The 21,080-nt window shown below is 45.5% G+C and overlaps 1 protein-coding gene across 1 annotated transcript; it reads right to left on the bottom strand.

Moving 5' to 3' along the window:
* Nucleotides 1-358: 358 nt before the first annotated feature.
* On the bottom strand, nt 359-19,207 carry LOC147610770 (serine/threonine-protein kinase STY13-like). The gene is made up of 6 exons (XM_086785246.1): nt 18,106-19,207; nt 17,608-17,740; nt 17,301-17,496; nt 1,471-1,595; nt 1,188-1,346; nt 359-1,089 (listed from the first exon to the last, which is right to left on the bottom strand). The coding sequence occupies exons 1-6, from the start codon at nt 18,357-18,359 to the stop codon at nt 706-708; spliced, it is 1,251 nt and encodes a 416-aa protein (XP_086641372.1). The 5' UTR covers nt 18,360-19,207; the 3' UTR covers nt 359-705.
* Nucleotides 19,208-21,080: the final 1,873 nt, after the last annotated feature.

The raw sequence follows: 21,080 nt of genomic DNA on the forward strand, positions 1-21,080 counted from the left end.
GAAACAAAACTACGCTGGGAAGTAAGCGCTGTGATCGAGCTTGAGAACACGACCAAGGCAGAGTAAAATCAGGCGGAGAAGAGCCCCACACGCGTGGCTGGAGCTTCGAGGAGAAAGCACACAAACCCTCAAACTAGATGACAAACCCTAAACCTACAAGAGAAACCCTACCTTTGACAAACCGTCAAAATGAAGCCATGTCGCCAAGAAGACCATGGCGATATGAGCTTTGGTAAGGCAGACACACAGAAGAAAGCGAGAAAGCTTACTCAGATTGTACTTCATGTGATGCTGGAGAGTCGTTGAAGCTCGCAGGCAGACAGATCGTCGACAGGACCGGACAAACTGAATAAAAGGATTAAGACAAACCATCTTTACAGACAAGAAATTTAAACAAGGGTTTTACACACAAGACTCAGAAAAAGTCCTGAGTGCTAGATCTGCCCAAACAATACTCGTCAGCTTCTTCATCAAGGACAGAAACCGGGCACTTATACTGTCTACATAACCATAGTTACTGCAGAGTCTTTTCATTTCTATCATAAAAGCGAGACCGTTTTGCTTGCTCACAGTTATTGTCATGTGCACTTCGTCATGATTGCTTGATGCTAAAATCACATCACACAAACGAACTAAAGCTTGAGTTTGGGTGGAAACCATACCCAGCAAGCCTTCTTGGGCAACGCCACCAGAAGCAGTACTACTTCATTGCCCAATTTGTTCACATGAGTTGAGTTGCTCTCCTTCATCTGATGCAAAACACTGCCCAAAGCACAAAAACCGTCGCTTTGATTTGGCAGGGCTTCCTCCATCTGACAAAGAGAAGTCGTCTTTGAGTTGTTTTGGGCTTCCCCCATCTGACATATCATCTTTCCTATTGGCAGACTTCTTCAGCACATTGCTGAGTTTGGGTGGGAAACTTTGTGCAGGGGCGCATGAATGTGTCGCAGGTAAGGAAGCAAGAAAAGCTGTTAGCATTCGAGCCACCTGACTGAAATTGGGGCGCACGTTCGGGTCTTCTGCCCAACATGATTGCAGGATGAAGACCAACTCCTCTGGTAGCCCATCAGGAACACTTGGCCTTACATTCTACCAAAACAGACACGTGCTTGTCCTTTTAAGTTGTGAAGTCAAACTACAACCCAATGCGACGGGGAAAAACTTTGGCATTGCCAATTCAAACGAACCTTAAAGGCGGCTGCATATGCTGCTTGAAGGTTTGACATGCCCTCAAAGGGCATTCTGTTGGTCACTAGCTCCCAAAGCACTATTGCAAAGCTATACACATCCACCTTACTATTGTAATGTTTCTTATCTCCAAGGCGCAAGGTAACTGTGCTATAGAGCTGCACAATCATTCAATGCTGTGAAGTGCTTGTAAAGAATATTAGAACCAAATAAAGGACAAATGTTCATTCAAAAAAATCGTTAGCTTTCTTCTTTGAGCCTTCCCAAAGACAGATGCTGCACCTCAGGAGCCATCCAGCGATATGTTCCAGTCTCTGCAGTCATCATCTCTGTCAAGGATTCTTCACGAGCCAGCCCAAAATCAACAAGTTTGACAGACTTTTGATCAGCTGTCAACAGCAGGTTATCTGCACATATGTTGCCCACATGACTTCAAAAATTAGTTGCACACCTTGTATTAAAATCTCTCTCTCTCTCTCTCTCTCTCTCTCTCTCTTTGAATAATGAGATAGAAATCTATCTTTTCGTATGAGTATTTTCAGTTTTGTTAGTCTTTTCCATGGTGCAGTACCACATAGAACTCTTGTACCACTTTTGGTCTTATAGACCCATTGGGTCTTTTGAAGACGTTTAATATAACTTTCCCCCTCTCTCTCTCTCTCTCTCTCATGACTCCCATCCTCTCTCTCATGGCTACCCTTCATATTAAGGTTTTTGCCTGCATTTTGAGATTTTCGCTCTTCTCTGTGTTTTAGGTTTTCTCTCATGGCAGCTCTGGGTTTTAGGTTTTTGCCTGCATTTTGAGATTTTCGCTCTTCTCTGTGTTTTAGGGTTTCTCTCATGGCAGCTCTGGGTTTTAGGGTTTTCCTTTGTGTTTTAACGTTTTGGTCTGCATATTAGGGTTTTTCTGTGGGATCTCTCTCTCTCTCTCTCTCTCTCTCAAGTAGAGAAAAGTATTGTTCAATATTTATGGTTCAGTATTTATCATGGATACATTGTATTCCCTTTTTGGCTCATAGACCCTATGCAGGAAAACGGGAGTCACAGCTACCCCATGCATAGATGCATGGCGTGTGGGGAAAGATGTAAGGAGGGAACAGCCCCTCATAATGAGATTTCCAGACCATACATCACGAGGCAAGTTCCTTCAAAAGTGGATGGCTCTCCGAGGCGCTAAGATCTATCCAAGAGATGATCTCACACCCTTGGCAGGTGGAACATCAAAAGACGGGGATGGCCCAGGTGATGGAGGCCAGGAAAGCAGGTAAGTGGGAAGTCTACCAGGATTGCAAGGTCATCATCCCTAATAAGTGCCCCACATTGACAGCATGGGGTCTATGAGACCAAAGTTACATTGAGGATGGCAGCATGGAATTGCCAAGGAATTCTATGGTTGGACACAGAAGGCTTCACAGACTCTTATACAGATAGAGATATTATCTTTTACACGGAAACCGATCAAAGCCCAGGGATAGTGCTACCCTACCCAAGCTGGTGGGTTATACTGAGAAGAATCAGCCTTCAGAGGACAAACACGCACCACTGGAGGGGTGTGTGGTTCAGCAGTGGCATACTTGTTTTGGCCTCATCTGGGACAGACGCTAACAGTGGTGAGACCGGATAAGGAGGCCCACTTTATGTGGATGTGATTAGCTAGGCTGGCTTTAGAGCGATCCATATTGCAGTATGCTACTCCCCACCAGAGACATCAGTATTTGCACGTAGTGGTACAGAGAGTGGGGAGTCCCCATATGCACCATTATTTGCAGACATTGGAGAGTTCTCCCAACAAGGATAAGTCCTCTTGTTGGAGACTTTAATGCTCGGACAGCATGGGAACAAGTACGGATGTACGACTTCATGGGAGATTGACTTGGTTGAGATGGGACTACAGAGGGCCAACCAGGATATACTGAAGGCAACAGCATATGGTAGACACTTCTTGGAGATGGGGGCTATGCAGAACGGGGTGTCCAGATGGCCACAGCCAGCCTTACATGTTTCCCACATAGCAGAGGTTCTAGTATGGTGCATTACCTTAGGGTTTCTGCTCTCATAGCACACATCCTAGACTTCACCATCCCTCCTCACATTCTAATAAAGCAAATACACCATCCGTGGTGGGGGCCCTACAGAGGGTAATTGGGACCCAATACTGTGTCCTTCTCCATCTCCCCCTTCTCTCTCTATTTTCTGCACATCGTCTTTCAGTTTTGTGCGTTAATTCCGTCGCGAAAAGAGTGCTGTTTTCTGAGTTTTGAAGTACCGATCCTTCTCCGAAGCTTCCGCATATTACAGTGGTATCAGAGCCTACTTCAAGGACGAAGATTCAGCAAAGAAAACCAGAAAATTTTTCGCTCGTGTGGTTGGTTTTTAGACGCCGGTGGACTACCCCTTTCGGAGTGACTCCTGTCCCTCGAAGGACGGTTGGTTTTTAGCCTCCGGAAGCCTCCGGAAGTCTCCCACACAGATAGTGGATGGTCAGATTGCGTTCCGGAAAGGAACTGCATATTCCCGCTATGGCGAGCTTTGGCGACGAGAGAGAACCAGAACCATGGGACCAGAGTGCACCAGGCAGCCCAGCTCGGGCACCCGGCTTGAGTGTACAAGACATGTTCCAGCAGATGATGCGAGCAATCGCAGACCAGACAACCAAGTTGGACGAGCAGAAGGCGCGGATTTTGGCTCTGGAGGAGCGTTCTCGCTCTCCAGCGTCGCGTTTTCCATCTCCTCCTCCCTCTCCTTCCGTACCCCAGATACCAGATCCTCGTCACAGGGACCCTCTCGAGGGGTCACAGCCGCAGTCAAGCTCCTTGCTTGAGATGCAGATACGGGCATTGGAGATTCGACAACGAGAAGACGAAGCCATGCGACGAGTGGAACACGAGCGTTACCTCCGAGCTTTGGACGCCAGATTGACACCGGCGGCGCCCTCGAATCATTTTCCCGAGAAAATGAACTTCAGTAAGTATAATGGTAAACTCGATCCCACTACTCTGTATTCATGGTTACATCAATTTGAAGCTTACTTTGCCGCAGTTAGGAAATCAGATATTGACAAAGTGATCTTAGCCAGTTGGTATTTGGAAGGTGAGGCCATTCCTTGGTGGACTCAGTGGGCTCACGCCCACACCAGATCAGGTATGGCAGCTTATGGGTGGGACGAGTTCGTCCGTGACCTTAAGCAGCGGTTTTTACCGCCCCACTACCTTGAGTGACTCGAAGACGAGTTCAGGGGTGCGCGTCAGAATGCGCAACCAGTCCTTCAGTTTGCCAATAGAATTTCGACCTTGTGTCTACAATTAGGCTTATCTGATGCGGACAAGAAAGGGCAGTTTTTGTATGGCCTGGACACGCACATCCAATGGGAGGTGCGTATGTTTAGACCAGCCACCTTTGAGGACGCACTCTCGCTTGCGCAGAGTGCAGAAATGAAACACAATGGTGGCAAGCCCAAGACTTCCCAGCCGGCTTCTCCCAAGACTAACACCTCGGGGGGCAAAAGCCAGAACCAGACGGGGTCTTCCCCAGGACAGAACCCGGGAGCCTCTGGCTCCAAGAACTCGAACAATGCGTCTAAGCTTACTCCAGACCAGAAAGCGGAGGCAGGCAAGACAGGTGGCAAGTTGAGTGCTGAGGAGCTTGCTCAGTACAGGAAGGAGGGTAGATGTTACTTTTGTCACACAAAAGGACATACTTCTCGGGATTGTCCGAAGAAGCCTCCAAAGCCCGCCGCCGCCTCCACAGCTTCCGTGGTGAGCACAGCTCCCACACAGACCCCAATGGCTACCCCTAGTTCTTCAACCCCCGGTGCTTCAGTTGGAGCAATTATTAGCCGGGAGCTCGAAGATAAGCAGAAGGGCGCCCATGACCAGGAGTATGAGCGCAACGAATTGCTCAAGTCCTTTGGCTACATAGGTGGCCAGAGAGTCGTTGTCTTGTTTGACAGCGGCAGTACGGAGGATGTGATCACGGAAGAGGCCGCTAGGCGTGCCCGTTTCGAGCTGACTCCGGTGGACAAACAAGTTGAGGGATTTAGCACAGGTATGACAACGAGCGTCAAGTATGAAGCTCTAGGTGCTAAGTTAGTAATTCAGGGCATAGAGTTTGTGCGTGATTTTATGGTTGCCCCTCTTGTAGGAGCAGACATAATTTTGGGTATCCAGTGGTTTCACAAGTTCCTTCCTGATGTCAAGTGGGACAAGCACACGTTCCAGATTGATCGGAATGTGTCAAACACCCCTGTGACCATTAAGTGTGAGCCAGGTATTCCAAACTTTCCGCTCATAAGCCACTTGCAGGCTAAGCGAGCAGTTAGGAAAGGCGCACAGTGTGCGATGATTTACATCCAGACAGCCCAAACGGTGGCCAGTGCCTCCGAGAAGTACTCGGTTCTCCATGAAAAGTTCCAGAAGATTTTTCTACGGGACAGTCTCCCTCCCCAGCTTCCCCCGTCCAGATCGGAGGATCACAAGATTGATCTCCTCCCAGGCTCGGAACCCCCGAGCAAGTTTCCGTATCGCCTTTCTAAGGCAATGGAATCGGAGTTGGACCGCCAACTCCAAGAATTGTTGCAAGCTGGCTTCATCCGCCCCAGCGTGTCGCCGTTTGCAGCACCGATCTTATTTGTCAAGAAGAAAGATGGGTCTTCTCGGTTGTGTGTCGATTATCGTGCACTCAACAAGCTGACTATCAAGAGCCGATTCCCGATGCCTCGAATTGACTATATTCTCGAGAGGCTGAATGGAGCTAAGGTGTTCTCTAAATTGGATTTAAAGAGTGGGTACCACCAGGTTCGGATTGTTGAGGGGGACATCCCCAAGACAGCTTTCCGTACAGAACGGGCCCACTATGAATTTGTGGTCATGCCATTTGGTTTGACGAACGCCCCAGCTACATTTAACCGCATGATGATGCGGATTTTCCGGGAGTTGATTGGAGTGTGTGTGTTCATATTTCTGGACGACATACTCATATTTTCAGCTACAGTTGAGCAGCATGACATTGATGTGGAGAAAGTCCTTAAGTTGCTGGAAAGCAACGAGCTCTATATCAATGAAAAGAAGTCAGAATTTTATCTGTTCTAGGTACATTACTTGGGATATATAATCAGTGCCGAAGGCATTCGACTTGATCCGGCTAAAGTGGCCGAGATTGTTAACTGGGAAGTACCTCAGACTGCTTATGACATTAGATCATTTGTGGGTATATGCCAGGCATATTCCACCCACATTGACAAGTTTTCCGATCTCTCGGCAGACCTCACCGATCTGCTAAAGGGAGTGAAAACAAGGAGGCAAAAGATTCGAATGACTCCACGAGCGTTGGAGGCATTCCAGAACCTCAAGGTGGCTTTGTCAGAAGCGCCTTGTCTAGCCCTTGCCTCATGGGACGAACCCTTTCAGGTGATCACCGATGCGAGTAACATCGCAATTGGCGGTGTATTGCAACAGAATGGTCATCCAGTAGCTTACATGTCTCGTAAGTTACTGCCCGCCGAAAAGAATTACTCAGTCTATGATCGTGAACTCCTAGCAGTTATCCAGGCCTTGAAACATTGGAAACATTTCTTGTATGGCCGTGACTTCGAGGTCCGCACTGACCATCAGGCATTGCGCTGGATTCAGACGATGCCAAGTGCACAGTGGAGTGATCGACAACACCGCTGGAGTCAGATATTCCAGCAGTTTGGTGGCATGATTGAGTACCTTCCAGGAAAGGCCAATCCAGTGGCCGATGCTTTAAGCAGGAAGGGACAAGTATCCGCGATTCAGACCACTAGACTGGACCTTGTTGGTACAGGACTAGAAGACATGAAGCACACGTACGCGGATTCCGAGGAATTCGGTACGCAGTGGGAACAGGCATTGGATGCCACAGGACCATGCCATTTTCTGATACGCGATGGTTGGCTTTACTACAAAGGCCGACTGTGTGTCATGAAATCATTCCGGGCAGCTCTTCTCCATGATGCCCATGACGCCATTACAGGTGGTCATAGGGGCATGAATTCGACTCTGGAGAAGTTAGAACGGCAATACTATTGGCCAAAGATGAGGCGTGATGTGTTTACTTATGTACAACGCTGTGACATTTGTCAAAAGGTGAAAGCTCCTCGTGGAAAGAAGATAGGGTTGTTACAGCCTTTGCCAATTCCCGAGGGTCCTTTCCAAGACATTTCGATGGACTTTGTCACAAATCTGCCTCCCAGTCCGAGTAAGCGTAATACACAGTGTTTGACTATTGTTGACAGGTTCAGCAAATTTGTGATGCTTATTCCTTGCAGGGCCAATGTGACCGCCGAGGATGTTGCCCAGCTATTTATTCGGCATTGGTACCCGATTGGTGGGATTCCTAGGACCATAGTGTCAGACCGAGATGCCAAGTTTACCAGTCATTTTTGGAGGGCATTGTTTGATAATTTTGGTACTAAGTTGAATTTTTCCAGTGCGTTCCACCCACAGACAGATGGCCAGACAGAGATATACAACCAGTTGGCCTTTGATGTGCTGAAGTGTTATGTCCACGATCAGCAAGGTAAGTGGGAATCGTTTCTGCCTTTAGTTCAAGTTGTTTTGAATGACTCTTTTTCTTCAGCTATTGGCAGGACTCCATATGAGGCAGCGTTTGGAAGGCCTTTCCAGTCGTTGTTAACCAGGACGTCGTCTTCAGTACCGGAGGCGAACAGAGTGACGGAGTCTTACCAGGAGATCCTAGAGTCCGTTAAAGACAGATTGGCTAAAGCGCAAGAGGCCTACACTCGACAGGCCAATAAAGACCGAAGGGACATGAAGTTTTCGGAAGGAGATTGGGTATATCTTCGGATTATGAAGCAAAGATTAAAGCAGGTGGGCAAGCGATGCCCAAAGTTGTCTTTCAGGAGCTTCGGACCATTCCCCATCCGGAAAAAGATTAATGAGGTGTCTATGCAGTTAAAGCTACCTCCGAGTTGGACTATGCACGATGTATTTCATGTCAGTTGGTTAAAGCCATATGCAGGTCCACCCCCTTCAGAGGTCAAAGACGAAGCGGCACCAGACATCATTGATGAAGCAGAAGTAATGGTTCCAGAACAGATCCTTCTGCACCGTTTCAAGCATGGCTCAGGCCGAAGACTACGACAGTTCCTCACGAAGTTTCAGGACCGAGGAACTCATGAAGCGGTATGGCTCGACAAAGAATTTTTCGAAGACTATCCGGCTTTATTGACGGATTATTTGGAGGCTATGCAGCTTCCGTCAAGTTAAGCAGAAGGGGATGTCACGTGCATCCCGCACTTGGATGCCACGTGGACATTCTGTACAGAAGGTGTAGGACCTGGGATGGTGAACTGGTCCCATGTGAGCCCAGTCCGGGACGAGTCAGCCAGGGATCCATCTCAGTCGTCCGAGGTCAGGTGTGCATTGTCCTGCACATGAGTCCAAGGTCAGGTGTGCATTGTCCTGCACATGAGGCAGTGCCAGTCCGCGCTGTGAGTCTCCCTCTGGAATGATGTCAGATGTGCTGTGTATCTGGTTTGCAACTGGATGCCAGGCCTCTGTAGGCATGTAGTTTGCATGTAGAGATGGGGCCAGCCCATAGGGCTACCCCAGTGTAGGTATTTGCATGTGCATACTTAGATGGGCATGGGGGAGGTGTAGAACCACCCCCAAGGGGCCAGGAGGGCCCAAGACTTTGCCCACCAGCCAAGGCAAGGGCTGGAGGGGCAGTCGGCCAGCTCCAGAGCCTCTGGACAGGCAGCCGACAGAGGGTTTAAGCCCTAGACAGTAGGCAGCCAGGTGTAGGGGCAGTCCCCACACCTATGCGCAGCATGCCCAGCAGCCAGGGGCTGTCCCAGAGGAATGCGCAGGGTGGCCAGCAGGCTGCCAGGTGTGAAAGCATGGAATAGAGTGTGAAAATACTTTATTAAAAATATCTCAGTCGTGGGACTTCATAAAGCCAGCCGACTGGATGCTTTGAAGGGTATAAAAGCCCAGCCCATAATCCCATTATCTCATCTCACAATTCACCAAGAGCCTCAAGCATTCAAGGGCCAGGACAGCCAAGGGTTTGCTAAAGCTAAGGGGTGAAGGACTGAAGGTCAAGGGCAGGTTTTTCCAGCCAAGAAAAGGTCAAGTACTTTGTATTTGTTTCAGATTTACATCATTCTAATAAAGCAAATACACCATCCGTGGTGGGGGCCCTACAGAGGGTAATTGGGACCCAATACTGTGTCCTTCTCCATCTCCCCCTTCTCTCTCTATTTTCTGCACATCGTCTTTCAGTTTTGTGCGTTAATTCCGTCGCAAAAAGAGTGCTGTTTTCTGAGTTTTGAAGTACCGATCCTTCTCCGAAGCTTCCGCATATTACATAGCCTCCAAATAGTCCGTCAATAAAGCCGGATAGTCGTCGAAGAACTCTTTGTCAAGCCATACCGTTTCGTGGGTCCCACGGTCATGAAACTTTGTGAGGAACTGTCTTTGTCTTCGGCCTGAGCCATGCTTGAAGCAGTGCAAAAGGATTTGTTCTGGAACCATCACTTCAGCTTCATCAATGATATCTGGTTCCGCTTTGTCTTTCACTTCTAAAGGGATCGGACCTGCATATGGTTTTAACCAACTGACATGGAACATATCGTGCATAGTCTAGCTCAGAGGTGGCTTCAACTTCATTGAAACCTCGTTGATCTTTTTGTGGATGGGAAAAGGGCCAAAGCTCCTGAATGACAACTTTGGGCATCGCTTGCCCACCTGTTTCAACCTTTGCTTCATAATTTGAAGATAAACCCAATCACCTTCTGAAAGCTTCATATCCCTTCGGTCTTTGTTGGCCTGTTGAGCGTAGGCCTCCTGTGCTTTAGCCAACCTGTCTTTTACTGACATCAAAATCTCTTGGTAAGACTCTGTCAATCTATTCGCTTCAGGTACTGAAGACGAGGTCCTGGTCGATAGCAACTGGAATGGTCTTCCAAACGCTGCTTTATATGGAGTCTTGCCAATAGCTAAAGAAAAAGAATCATTCAAAACTGCTTGAACTAAAGGCAAATATGATTCCCACTTACCTTGTTGATTGTGGACATAACACTTCAACACATCAAAGGCCAACTGGTTGTAGATTTCTGTCTGGCCATCCGTCTGTGGGTGAAATGCACTGGAAAAATTCAATTTAGTACCAAAGTTATCAAACAATGCCCTCCAAAAATAACTGGTAAACTTGGCATCTCTGTCTGACACTATGGTCCTAGGGATCTCGCCAATCGGGTACCAATGCCGAATGAACAAATGGGCAACATCTTTGGAGGTCACATTGGCCCTGCATGGAATAAGCATAACAAATTTGCTAAATCTATCAACTATAGTCAAGCACTCAGTATTACACTTACCCAGACTGGGAGACAGGTTCATGACAAAATCCATCGATATATCTTGGAAAGGTCCCTCGGGAATTGGCACGGGCTGTAACAACTCTATCTTCTTCCCATGAGGAGCTTTCACCTTTTGACAAATATCAAAGTATTGTACATATGAAAACACATCTCGCCTCATCTTTGGCCAATAGTATTACCCTTCTAATTTCTCCAAAGTCGAATTCATGCCTCTATGACCACTAGTAATGGCGTCATGGAGAAGAGCTACCGTGAACGACTTCATGACACACAGTCAGCCTTTGTAGAAAAGCCAACCATCACGTATCAAAAAGTGGCATGGTCCTATGGCATCTAATGCCTATTCCCACTGTGTACCGAATTCCTCGGAATCCGCGTACATGTGCTTCATGTCGTCTAATCCTGTGCTGACAAGGTCGAGTCTAATGGTCTAAATCAAAGTCACATGTCTCTTCCGGCTCAAAGCATCGGCCAATGGATTGGCCTTTCCTGGAAGGTACTCAATCATACCACCAAATTGCTGGAATATCCGGCTCCAGCGGTGTTGTCGGTCACTGCATTGTGCACTTGGCATTGTCTGAATCCAGCGTAATGCCTAATGGTCAGTGCGAACATCAAAGTCACGGCCATAAAGAAAATGTTTCCAATGTTTCAAGGCCTGAATAACTGCGAGGAGTTCTCGATCGTAGACCGAGTAATTCTTTTCTGTCGAGCAGTAACTTACGAGACATGTAAGCTACTGGATGGCCATTCTGTTGTAATACACCCCCAATTGCAATGTTACTCACATCGGTGATCACTTGGAATGGCTCGTCCCACGAGGCAAGCGCTAGATAAGGCGCTTCTGACAAATCCACCTTGAGGTTCTTGAATGCCTCCAACGCTCGTGGAGTCATTCGAATCCGTTGCCTTTTAGTCTTGACACCCTTTAGCAGATTGGTGAGATTCGCTGAGAGGTCAAAAAACTTGTCTATGTGGGTGGAGTATGCCTAGCATATACCCACAAAGGATCTGATGTCATAAGTAGTCTGTGGTACTTTCCAATTGACAATCTCGGCCACCTTGGCTGGATCAAGTCGAATGCCTTCTACACTAATTATATATCCAAGGTAATGAACCTCGAACAAATAAAATTCCGACTTCTTCTCATTGATGTAGAGCTCCTTGCTTTCTAGCAACTTCAGGACTTTCTCCACATCAATGTCATGCTGCTCAACCGTAGCTGAAAATACTAGTATGTCATCCAGAAATACGAAAACACACTTTCCAATCAATTCTCGGAACACCCGCATCATCATGTGGTTGAATGTGGCTGGGGCGTTCGTCAAGTCAAAAGGCATAACCACAAATTCATAGTGGGCCCATTCTGTACGGAAGGCTGTCTTGGGGATGTCCCCCTCAACAATCCTCACTTGGTGATACCCACTCTTCAAATCAAGTTTCGAGAACACCTTCGTCCCGTTCAGCCTCTCGAGAATATAATCTATTCGAGGCATTGGAAATCTACTTTTGATAGCCAGCCTATTGAGTGCACGATAATCAACGCACAAACGAGAAGACCCATCTTTCTTCTTGACAAACAGGGCAACACGCTGGGACGGATGAAGCCAGATTGCAACAATTCTTGAAGTTGGCGGTCCAACTCTGATTCCATTGCCTTGGAAAGGTGATATGGAAACTCTGATTCCATTGCCTTGGAAAGGTGATATGGAAACTTACTCAAGGGTTCCGAGCCTGGGAGGAGGTCGATCTTGTGGTCCTCTGGTTTGGATGGGGGAGCTGGGAAGGAGGTCATTCTGTATTAGTGATACCCACTCTTCAAATCGAGTTTTGAGAACACCTTAGCCCCATTCAGTCTCTCGACGGGAATCTACTTTTGATAGCCAACCTATTGAGTGCACGATAATCGACACACAAACAAGAAGACCCATCTTTCTTCTTGACAAACAGGATCGTTGCTACGAATGGCGACACGCTGGGGCGGATGAAGCCAGATTGCAACAATTCTTGGAGTTGGCAGTCCAACTCTGATTCCATTGCCTTGGAAAGGCGATATGGAAACTTGCTCGAGGGTTCTGAGCCTGGGAGGAGGTCGATCTTGTGGTCCTCCGGTTTGGATGGGGGGAGCTAAGGAGGGAGATTGTCCCGAAAAAACTCTTCCGGAACTTTTCATGGAGAGCTAAATACTTCTCGGAAGCACTGGCCATGGTCTGGGCAGTCTGGATGTAAATCTGGATGTAAATCATCGCACAATGTGTGCCTTTCGTGATTGCTCCTTTAGCTTGCAAGTGGCTAATGATTGGAAAGTTCGGGATTCCTGGCTCACACTTAATGGTCCCTGGGGAGTTGGACACATTCCGTCTAATCTGGAAAGTATGCTTGTCCCACTTGACATCAGGAAGGTACTTGTGAAACCACTGAATGCCCAAGATTATATTAGCTCCTACAAGAGGAGCAACCATAAAATCACGCACAAACTCTATGCCCCGAATAACTAACTTAGCACCTAGAGCTTCTACTTGACGCTCATCGTCATGCCTATGCTAAAACCCTCAACTTGCTTGTCCACCGAAGTCAGGACAAAACGGGCATGCCGAGCGGCCTATTCCGTGACCACATTCTCCGTGCTGCCGCTGTCAAACAAGACAACGACTCTCTGGCCACCTATGTAGCCAAAGGTCTTGAGCAATTCGTTGCGCTCATACTCCTGGTCATGGACACCCTTCTGCTTATCTTCGAACTCTCGGCTAATGATTGCTCCAATTGAAGCATTGGGATCCGAAGAACTAGGGACAGCCACTGGTATTTGTGTGGGAGCTAGGCTCACCACTGAAGCCGTGGAGGCTGAGGTGGTGGTCTTTGGAGCGGTAGTCTTCTTAGGACACTCCCGAGAAGTGTGTCCTTTTGTATGACAAAAGAGACACCTACCCTCCTCGTACGGAGCAATCTCCTGAGCACTCAACTTGCCACTGGTCTTGCCTGCCTTCGCTTTCTGGTCTGGAGTAAGCTTGGGCGCATTGGTCGAGTTCTTGGAGCCAGAGGCTCCCGTGCTTTGTCCTTGAGGAAGACCCTGTCTGGTTATGGCCTTTCCCCCCCGAGGTGTTAGACTTGGGAGTAGCCGGTTGGGAAGTCTTCGGCTTTCCACCATTGTGCTTCATTTCAACAATCTGCGCAAGAGAGAGTGCATGTCATGTGCACACACATCCGGGCTAATCCTGGAGGCAACATGATAAAGACTCACTAGAACCAGATATTTTGGAGCATTGAAGTGTAGGTTATGGCAAGGGATGGACTGGAGTGGACACAAGGACCTGTCAGCTGAGTGGAAAACATGAAGAGTCTGAGTTGGCTGCAGCAGAGCAAGTTGGGTACCTCATTAAAGTGTGGGTGTCCAGGCGGCTGGCCGACCAGCAGCCGGCCAGTTCTCTAGTCTTCCCAAAGGCCTATAAAAGGCACTTGATCTCATCGTTTTGGTCATTCAGGCCAGGAATGGGCTGACTCCAAACCAAAATTCCATTAAAATCAAGTTGAAAACATACATAGATGTTAGGCTAAAGCCTAAGTCATACAACGCGAGGCGCTCTAGGCGCATGCAACCGTAGCAGTAAGTACAAAAAGTGGTGCACAAAAAAGAGAGGCTAGAGGGTTGGGCCTAGAATCTAGATGGAGAAGTGATCACTATCAAAATCAGAGGTCTTGCTAGGATCATCTCCATCAGAAGAGTGCCTATCGGAGTGCTTGTAGAAATCACCCTCGCTAAGGATGCTGCCCTTGATCGGGCGGCGTAGGCTCTCTCCTAGCTCGGACTTTGGTGCATATCCTCCTATATGCTGATGACATAGTCTTCTTTTCAGATTCAGTAGTAGGACCATAGAGGCACGTTGATGCACTTTAGCGCTTTTATGATGAGCAGGCCGTCAAAGTGCATTTGGTAGAACCAAGATAATGCTCTTTAACAATTCAAATCAAGTTGCATTCAGACGGTTTTTCATGTATAGGGGTGATAATGTTGAGCTTGTATCTTCATGTGTCTACCTCGGATCACTTTCATTGGACCAATTTTCTTCATGCCATCAGCTGCCAAGGCCAAGCTGGCGAGAGTTATGGCACTTGGACCAAGTTAGAAAGATGGTGCTTCCTGGCCCCCTTGAGAAGCCAAGCACTAAGAGTTGGTCATTTGACACTTTTGGTGAGACCTGCTGTGATGTATGGTGCCTCATTTTGGGGTCCAGATTTGACTGAGACAGACTGGAGGAGGATGATGTTTTCCCACGTGATCAAGAGTAAGCCATCAGTACCACATAAGATTATGCTTGCTGAGTTTGGGATGAGCCCCCTGCTCCTTGATGCTCTTTTCTAGACATTCATTTTCACACATCATGCATATTAAATAGATGTCTCCTGCTATCACATGCATCACCAAGTGGACATGATTCTCAGCCTCAGCAGACTCAAGGGCAGATACATGGGCACCATCAGATAAGATTGGAGCATATTTAACAACCAAATACGCCAAAAGTGCCCAGGACATGCACCTATAGGTGAGATATCCTTTGGGCACAATATGAACACATTGATAAAATATATATGGCATTTTTTTTGGGTCTAAAGAGTGATGGCCGACCAAAAAAGGACCAGCTGTCAAATAGGGAGTTAAAAAGATAGATGACATCATCCATATGCCGGTATCTGCAAGTGCCTGTCCTCTTGGCAACAAAATCAAGTTGTGGGTCTGAAGGAGGGTGTTCCTAGGCAGCTAGTTTCAGACCGGGAGCAGCCAGAACAGCAAGTAACTTTTGCCATGCATTTGCAGCATTATTGCACAGTAGGATGCAGTCAAATCTCTTACAAATAACCTTTAGTCATGCATTTGTAGCATTACTGCACAGTAGGATGCAACTAGTTTCAGCCTGGGAGCAACCAGAACAGCAAGTAACCTTTTGTCATGCACTTGTAGCATTACTGCACAATAGGATGCAGCCAAATCTCTTACAAATATTTCTTTCTTTTTTTTTGCAGAAAGGAGACTTCTATTAAGTATGAATAGACCATACAAACTCACTCAGCCAAATCTCTTACAAATATTTCTTTCTTTTTTTTTGCAGAAAGGAGACTTCTATTAAGTATGAATAGACCATACAAACTCACTTACATTTCTTCATGTTATCCATTGTATATATTTGTTCATACAATATATACAATAGATTGGGTCGATTGTTACACGCGGAAGCTCTGAGAGTCTTCTTTCAGCCCCAAACACCATCTTGGAACATGCTGATGCAAAACGCATACACAAGAGAGAGAAGAGAGAGAGAAATAGCTGAGTATTCAGTATATTCTAATGTACAAAAAGGTAGTACAAATCTTTACAGCCATAGGCTGTCTTCTTGAAAAGGTAGATACCCTAATCTATGCCTAGTCTATGACTGAGATCTTGGCTGGACAGAATGAATCATAGCGATGAGCACTATTGCCTTTTATAGGCTTTGGAATAAACAAGTGGACTGGCTGCTGGTCGGCCAGGTCCTGGACAAATCCCATCTTCATTGCTGCAGCTGACAGGTGTTTTCCTCCTTCCAGCGCTGGCCGACAGCCTTCTTGTGTCCTCCACAAGTCCTTCCCTGCCTACTCAAGCAGCACATGCTCCAAAATCAGGTTCTTATCTGTGTCTTTATCTTGTTGCCTCTTCAGGTCCCAGGATTAGCCTTGGGATTAGCCAGTGCATGTCTTGCACATGACATCAATTCAGACTTGTCTTTTGTGTACTTCTCATTCATGTAATTAACACTAATTAACAGGTTTATCAGCATTAATCTAGCACACTTCCGCAAGCATGTAGAAAAGGTGCGCCATGGGCCAGGGTTGGGACTGATCTGTGACTTCTTCAAACAAACCATCCTCTCACGAGTCCCCAAGATAAAAAGAGAGTTCTGGCCTTTTCCAATTGGAACTCTTCCCTGTAGAGTCCTCTCCGGAGCTGCTTTTGAGCTTACACTTAGCTTGGGATTCTTTGCCCAGAAAAAGTGCCTAGTTCTCGACCTCCAGCATGATTCAGCATATCTATTCTTTTCTCCATATCTCTCTTCTTGAACTAGGTACTTTGACTTCCCATATCAGTTCATGAAAGATTGCTATGCAAAAATTGTCACATGTGGATGCTCACACAAAGGTGCTGTAAGTGCTCAAACACTACATTTAGAGACTAGAGATGGCCTGATGAGTCCTCAGCTGTTGCTTCTTGCTTTGACCACAAACTCAAATAGACCATCATACATAGGTTGCCATGCAAGATCAAATATCTCTGTTGTCTACTGACACATGATTAGCAGCTTGACAGCTAGGTACAATTGGAAGGCTTGGTGCACACAAGTTATAAATGGCACACATGTCCTATAATTAAGAAAGAGAATTTCATAGAGAGTCGTGGACCATGCCAGACTAGCCAAGAAGGGCCAGAGGGCCTTCTGCTGCTGGTTTAGGCTAGGAGCTTTTCTTTTTTCAAGCCAAGAGGCATTTTACAGTTGCTACCAATGTAAAGACGTTTCCCTAAAGCAGGGTAGAATGACTCCTCCCACTAATGTGTCATAAAACATAAACAAAATTAGTCAAGGCCTCTAGCTAGAATTAGTTTAATAAGCTTTGCCTGACTAAGTCTAACTAATGATGTGAGCAAAATTCTCAATCCATTAAGCACTTAAGGACACAAGAAATGAAAAAAGCACACACATAGTTGCCAAACTCCATGTACCAGGTTTCAAATCTCTATGGATGATTCCATTAATGTGGAGGCAGTCCATGGCATGTGCGATATCCAAAGCAAAGTTGACAGCAATGTGCAGCTCCAATTGTCTGGGGCGTAAGCTTAACAAATGCTTCCGAAGCGACCTCCCTGGTAGAAGCTCCGTGGTTATGGCCATCACTGGGTCTTTACAAGCACCAATGAACTGCAGCAGACAGGTTACAAAGTCCCATTAGTTATGACCGCCCTTCAAAAAGTTCTTCATTAAGTAGAAAAAATTCTCTTTAAAAAGGTGACAATAAGAAGGCCAAAATACCTTGACCAGATTCTTGTGCTGCACTCTAGACATCATCTCCACTTCACGAGCGAAACGAGCTTCTAGCTTCACTTGTTCGTCTAATGTTTGTCCACGCTGCAGCACTTTAATAGCCACACTCATATCCCGGTACCTGAATTTGAAGAAGTTCCAAAAGGCAGCACATAGATCATAGGGAAGTGTTAAGGCTGGTATGCTAAAAGAGGCAATAAATAAAAGACTAATTAGACTTTGAGAGGAAGAAACACTAAAACTAGACGAAGAATGATATGGGTTAAATAAGCACATAGTAGTAGACTAAGGGAGGGTTCAGAACCAGGCCCATGTCTTCCACTAGGCTACGCATCATCATTTGTTAAGAAACACATATGCACTCAAAGAAGAAACCTCCCACATTACGCATAGAGAGAAGCACTTGCACATAAATCTTCATCGTAGTTGAATTTATGACAGCCCAGATCAGAGAAGTGAACCAAGAGAGTATCAATGAACCCATACCTTCCCTCATACACCTTACCGTGAGCGCCTTCACCGATCTTCTCTCCAACCCTGAGTAAATTTGGATCTAGGATCCATTTCTTGTCCAGTTTGAGCTCTGATCCCCAGCTGTGATGTGATGCCGCCAATGATCCCACAGCATTATGAGCCTCTTTCGCTGCTTTGTCTGCTGAGGACAGGCGTATCTTTGCCGTGGTCTCCTTCTTTAACAAGAGCCTCTGCTCATCATCTCCCTTCAAGTCCTTGTGTCCCATTATATGCACACAACAACTTCAAGGACTCTAAAAGAAAAAGAGACTCCCAGAGTATCTGCTACACGCAATCAACCTCATACAGAGTGCTTTGACATAGATTGCTCCATGGAAGGTAAAGTGGAACCTTTTTGGGGCAGATGGCAAGAGCCCAACTCACACAGAATTAGTTGAGAAAACAAGTGAAATGAAGGCGCGCAAGAAGACATTGTTGCAATCTCTTGGGTGATTGCAAGTAAACATATGGGCACCACACTGTGGAAGGTGTTGAACATGTGTGATTACATCATCATGTAGTTTACATGCCTGCATCGCCCCATTGATTGGAAGTACCACTACCCACAATGGTAGATTGCTCAATTGAGGCTTCTTGTGCACAAGGAGTAGAAAACCCTCTGTTAAAATCGCCCACAACAGCAAGTTCATGGAAAAATATCTAAAATTGGGCTTGAGTAAATACAAACAAACGAAACAGCATGAGTAAATACAAACAAACGAAACAAAAAAAAAAGGCTAAAAATTAGAAAACAGCCAAATAAGGACCCAAAATTATGACACAAATTGGTGACAGAGAAAAAGATCAGCGTGCTGAACAGTAGGAAGGAAAAGCAAAGGGTCAAATCACTTGCGAACAAGCAGGAAAGAGAGGACTGAAAGCCCAATAATTAGGTAAGAGCAGTTGAGGGATGAAAGAGATGGGTACTTTGGGGGAATAAAAGCAAATAAATAAATAAATAGGTACAAAAGACTCATAAGATGGGTACTGTGGAGAGAAGCATGATTGGCCACTAAACAAGTAAGCTCTCCACAATGCTCTCTGAGGACTAAGCATGTTGATTTCTTTGCTCGGGAGATGCTTGTGAATCTGTTGACAAGGTTATGATGGCTTTTGGAGGAAGGTTATGATGGCCTCTCTCTAAAAGAAATAGCATGATTTGGCATTTACACACAATTTGGCATGGGTCAATAGGGGGTCTTGCCCACTTGCCCACAAAATCATCATTACTGAATTTTATAATTACTAATATATAGATATGTCAAATAGGGGGTGTGCCCACTTGCCCACAAATCATTTATTGCATTTTATAATTACTAATATATAGATAATGTGTGTGCCCTTATTCTACATATCAAAACTTTTCCAAAGTGTGTCACTCTCTTCTTTATGAAAGAACACAACATTTGCAAAAAAGAGATCTTTCTTAGAACACCCATATATATTTTGTAACAGAGATGTTTCTTAGAACACCAAGTGCCCTCTTTCTCCACAAGCCTAAAACTATATTGATCTTGACAATTCCTACATTGATGACCATAAAAAAAGAGGGCACACTGATAGACCATGAAATGAAGGGCACACCGACACACCATTATCTAAAAGAAAGACAAGAATGTAAAACCCAATAACCTGCTTTCTTTCTTTTTGCCATGGCCTCTTCTTATCCCTAACAAACCGTACTTCCAAAAAACAAAGATGTATAACGGTGTCCACATACCCCACTACTTTAATCTAGAATATAATCCTAAGCACAATGCGAGAATCTCAAGTTAAGGGAGGATTCTGGAATGATTGCCAAACTACTAAAAGTGACCAAATGCAAGGACCCAAAAGACGATGTGTGCTTCTAAAAAAATTAACGCATGAGGCCATCCACAACCACTTTCTCTTGTGTCCAATTCTTCATAGAGTGGTGACCCTATCTCACTTTCAAAGAGTTTTATTTGCATTTTTGGAATTGTGAGTGCAATTTTATGTCATTTGTGCATATTTTAGCACTGCCTTTTTAAGGTTTTTACAGATGTAATGAGATGCGCAAGGAAGACTCCACATCTATTGAAGTCATAAGGTCTTCATCACCGATGTGTTATCATCCACTGGGATTGGCAAGGAAGCCTCCACGTTTATGCTTTACTATTCCCTACACATGGTAGGATTCAATAAGCTTTCTAAAGTGTGGAAGTAGTGTGCAAAAACCCTTGCGGGGCCTATCAATGCATGTGTTATCATCCCATTGTGTCCCAACAAAGGCCATCTCTCTCTCTCTCTCTCTCTCTCTCTGTGTGTGTGTGTGTGTGTGTGTGTGTGTGTGTGTGTGTGTGTGTGTAATATAGAATTGCATTATCCTTAAGAATGAGAATGTGGAATTCAAAACTATTTGTACGTGCTTCAAAATTAAAATCCCTATAGTCATGACCATACAAAACCGTATAAAAAAAGCATATGGGAATGGGAAGGCAGGTGTCAACAAGATTCTACACATGTTATATATGTCACTATTTTTTTTGTATAATGTTCATAAGAAAAGTGAGGCAAATGAACATAAGTCAATGTAATTTAATTTTAAATTTTAAATCAAGGGATAAAAGATCACCGTATCTTTGTACTTTCTAAGTTTGGGTTAAAAAGGGGGAGAGAGAGAGAGAGAGAGAGAGAGAGAGAGAGAGAGAGAGTCAAGTGTGCAGGGAAAGGGATTTTAAAAGGAGTGTGTGTACGTGTGTGGAAGGGCAAATGAGAAAAGACTTACATTAAGGATAAATGAGTAGAGAGTATAATAAATAGTACAAAGGTTGATAAAAAAGGTATGTTTATTAGGTTAAGAATTAAAGAAAATTAAGGGTGTTAAGGTGTTTGAAAATAATTAAAGTTAAGAATTAAAGGAAATTAAGGGTGTTACGGTGTTTAAGAATAATAAAAGGTTAAAAACTAGAGGGTCTTAAGGTATT

Source organism: Cibotium barometz, chromosome 48, assembly GCF_041138505.1.
Source record: "Cibotium barometz isolate CiBa-2024 chromosome 48, ASM4113850v1, whole genome shotgun sequence".
In the NCBI taxonomy this organism is placed as follows: domain Eukaryota; kingdom Viridiplantae; phylum Streptophyta; class Polypodiopsida; order Cyatheales; family Cibotiaceae; genus Cibotium; species Cibotium barometz.

What these genes read in the sequence shown, in the direction of transcription:
- LOC147610770 (XM_086785246.1), bottom strand. Translation starts at nt 18,359, where the DNA reads ATGGGACACAAGGACTTGAAGGGAGATGATGAGCAGAGGCTCTTGTTA. An exon ending in AGCACAAGAATCTGGTCAAG is followed by an intron (nt 17,497 to 17,607) that starts GTATTTTGGCCT and finishes TGTCTGCTGCAG; the next exon opens with TTCATTGGTGCTTGTAAAGA. An exon ending in ATCGCTGGATGGCTCCTGAG is followed by an intron (nt 1,347 to 1,470) that starts GTGCAGCATCTG and finishes ATGATTGTGCAG; the next exon opens with CTCTATAGCACAGTTACCTT.